Source organism: Olea europaea, unplaced genomic scaffold, assembly GCF_002742605.1.
Source record: "Olea europaea var. sylvestris unplaced genomic scaffold, O_europaea_v1 scaffold4099, whole genome shotgun sequence".
Classification (NCBI taxonomy): Eukaryota; Viridiplantae; Streptophyta; class Magnoliopsida; order Lamiales; family Oleaceae; genus Olea; species Olea europaea.
The window spans coordinates 1-4,033 of NW_019260696.1; the positions used below are offsets into that span (position 1 = coordinate 1).

At 35.3% G+C, this 4,033-nt stretch overlaps 1 protein-coding gene across 1 annotated transcript; it reads right to left on the reverse strand.

The window, feature by feature from the left end:
* Positions 1-436: 436 nt before the first annotated feature.
* Positions 437-4,027, reverse strand: LOC111387591 (ninja-family protein AFP1-like). The gene has a single exon (XM_023012165.1). It carries the CDS (start codon positions 3,845-3,847, stop codon positions 3,035-3,037), a length of 813 nt encoding a protein of 270 aa, XP_022867933.1. The 5' UTR covers positions 3,848-4,027; the 3' UTR covers positions 437-3,034.
* Between the last annotated feature and the right edge of the window lie 6 nt (positions 4,028-4,033).

Here is a 4,033-nt window from a genome sequence, read left to right on the forward strand (position 1 = left end):
TTTTTTTTATCGGTAAATGTAAATTATTCGTTCAAAACTTATTTACAAACACTGTGAGCATATCCGGGCTAACAAGATCACAGAAGATGTACAAACAAAAAAGATCTTGAGACCGACCCGAAATGAATCAAAACATAAGGATACAATGTAAACATAACTTTGTATACATGTGTTTTGAACCTTCTAACAATGTCCTGAATGTTTGCAACTACTCAACAACTATCAAGAGAGACTAGAGTATAACAGATACATTCCAGTGCATAGAGAGCTTGTTCATGTTTAAGCAAGCCTCAATCCCTTCTTACTAGACCAATAATATGATTAATCAAGCTCATCAGAAGAAGACGCTCTATAATCTTATATGTAATAGGAGTACTAAGCTGATCCGCAGTTAAGGGATAAGTGTATACAATATTACGATTCAAATAGTCCAACATTGAAACTCTTATGAATATATCTCATTTCAAAAGCGAATCAAGCACTTCAGCAAGAAGGTAGATACATATATCTTTATCCTAACATTGGTTTGGAAATATGTTTTTCTAGCCTCAATTCAAAATAGTATTTTGCATAATTTCATTAATAGGCATGCCTGATCCAAAACAATTTCACATGACCATAGACAACTGCATATTGTTGTTCAAGGTATACCGTATACTTGTCTAACAATTTCACGCTGATGCGGCTGTCGAGAACTTTTCTTTTTCACACCTGCATATGGACATTACACTAACCTAATACCTGCCAATATCCACTTGAATTAAGCTTCACTGCACCACTACCACATTTGGTATAAAGAATTGGATAGTATTAAGTAAGAAAAAGAAGTTAAATATTATTCATTATACTGTCCAATCCCGTATGCTCATTAGAGGTACTTACCTGAGCTATTCTCAACATTATCCTTCCTACCAACAATAAACTTATCAAACAGGATTTTATGAAGTTGCCTGGCCTGTAGTATCATAAGGTTACATTCATAATATGATAATCCTCGATCCTTGATGGGTGCAATACATTAACAAAATTACATGGACTTAACGAACTATCTTTATGGTACAGATTCAGGTTCCAAAAAATAAGCATCACAAGTGTATGCTTGTGAAAGAGTTTCTTTCATTCTACTCCTATTATTATTGTTTTTTCTCATTTTTTCAATATGTCCCTTTTTCAAGTTTTCTCACTGTTTTCTTTTGTATTGGGAGGATTCATACCAAAGATGCAACCTTTTCCTTGAGTTCTGATAGGTTAACCTAGATTATAACAAATTGAAACTTTTTTATCAAAAGGAATTTCCCAGAGAAAAAAGAAAACCAGAAATTCAAGATGGTCAGATTAAGATTGACGGGTAAAGACCGCTCGGTGAAAATCCACATGCATCAACACGGAAATAGGTAAAGTGCATACAAGAGAATATCAACAGAAAACTGGTAACTGAAGATTCTAGCACCCTATGCTTCTTTATAACAGTAAATGTGTTAATGACCAGAAATCAGTGCCTAGAGCCTCAAACTAAAAATTGAAGGGCCAAAGCGATCTAGAACCATAAATGTGTTGTGTATTGATGAACATCAATATATAGAAACAATGTTACAATCATTTTACTCATCACAGATCCAAACTTAATATAGAAACAAAAGTATGCCTTATATTCAAAAGCTAGCTATGAACTTTCTTGAACGCTATGATCCAACCTAGCTACATCGTATTCACAACCAATGCTGTTTATATATATATATATATATCTTCAAAGAACTATAGCGGACAAGTCAATGATTTTTTAAACAAACGAATCAACATGAGTACAATGAAATATATCAATGAAATTTGCTGCATTAAGCGAAATGGCCCTTCTATTTAATGTGATCTTATCCAGATAATGTTAGAATTATGTTGGCCGATCAAAATAAGTGGAATGCATTCACAAAACATTTTGTCAAAACAATCTGTAAAGGACAGCCAAGATTCAGTAAAGATTCAATCATTAAGTAAAAATACCCAGAAGAACGCAAGGTTTCCTCTTGCATAATCTGCTCAATATTTATCTCTATAGAGAGATCAGTTCTGAGGCCATACAAGTTTACCGACTTAAACTCCTCCAATTCTGCTGATTTCTATGTAAACTCCAATCCCAATTGAAAAATATCCTTCTATATGTCAACATGTTTTTTAATTCAACGAAGCAATAAGTCATCAATATCACCAACTCTTCATTTATCTAATTAAATAAATTCTTCTACACAAGTAGCACTCATTTTACATACATTCTAGTCACAGAAGTTTCAGTTCCAAAAACCTTACTAACCTTAGCTAAATGAAGAATTGATAGCATAAGCAGCAGAATTGAATTATAATGGTAGAATCAATAAAGAAGCTACAGAGTAACATCTTACACTTCCTAAAGAGGTGTTCAAATTACACAGGGAAAACAATGGCATGTAAATTATAAAATGAGGACAGTAGGCAGAAATTGGGGGAATTAAGAAAGACTGAAGATGCAAAATCTCAAAAAGAAAAGTAAGATGTATACTAAGAACTCATCCTAAATCACAGAGCATAGTAGTAAGCAAAATTGAATAACGGTGTAATACATCTATGTCATTCAGAAAGCACAGTTAGCTGATATTCATATTACTCAAATCCTAAATGAAAATCGAGGCCACATTTTGTTACCAATTTAGTATATAATAAGGGATTCAAAGTTGGACTTAGAACAATTAGATTAAATTTGGATTGATTTTCTTAAATTCCAATTCAACACTCTAGTTCTATGCCACCAAACAAAGTCAAACAGTTATCTCAAATACGAATCGCAGCCCGTTAATATCAAACATCATTCCAAAGACAGATTTCAAGAATAACAAAATGCTAGTTATTGCTCAAGAAATGTCAATAGAAACTACAAATTTCTGAGAAAAATGCCAGAGAAAAAGGATAAAAAAAACAATAATAACTCAAACAAGGAAATCTCTAGTTAGTTCTAGATGAAACTTAAATATACATATAGTAATCACATTAGAGTTCGAAAGGAATTTCACATTATTTGATTAAACAGGAAAATAACTAAATATAAGGGAAAAATTGAAATACCTTGAAGAGGTTTACTCTCCAGTTCAGACATGCTTGAAGAGCTCCCCCCTTGTGATTCCAACGACCCTTGCGACGTTTGTTGCACGGATCCTTTCATCTCACCACTACCCTTCCCTTTCGGCACTGTTACATCAATCCCACCTCCAAGAAGAGCCTGTCTAGCAGAAGCAGCAGTCCATGAAGACAGTCGTACTGGCGGCCCAGACCATCTTTTCGCAGCAGCCAAACACTTATCTCTACCTAATTTCGCCCTCAAATTCACCTCAATTTCTCTCTTCTCCTCCAAAATCAAATTTCCACCACCACTGCCGCTGCCTTCTTTGTCACCCTTCAATATCCTCTGCTTCTCCCACCTCCTCCTCTTAGCCTCCATTCTTCTCAAGGTCTGTGACTCCTTCCTCTTCCGCCACTCCTCCTCTGTCTCTACAGGCAATGAAGCGGTCCTCACCAGGCTATTACACGCGACCGGTGGTGTCACCGCATCATTATCTTCTCTCACCAATGGTAAACACTCTGCTATAGAAGAGGACCTCACTAACTTCTTAAAACTCTTGTCTACACCAAATCGGCCCCCTAATGACAACCCCAGATTCAACTCAATCTCCTCATCCTTCTCTTTCGCTGCCTCGTATTCACTACTACTACCCATAAACCTCTCCAACAGGTCCCTTGAAAATCTATTTCTTGTAATCTCCAAAGAAAGATTCTCCATATTTGTAACTCTTAAATCCCTCTTCCCATCATCACCATCCCCCATAGGATACAAACAAACCCCAGCCCAAGAACACAATATTAAAAAACTACTTCAACTACAAGGAGACTTGTACGGATGTTTATGCAATACATGATACGATTCAAACGTGCCCAGATGGAAAAATCTGATCTTTGACTCCATATTAACTTTCTTTGCCTCCAAAATAAATTAAAAGTTACACACAGTTCA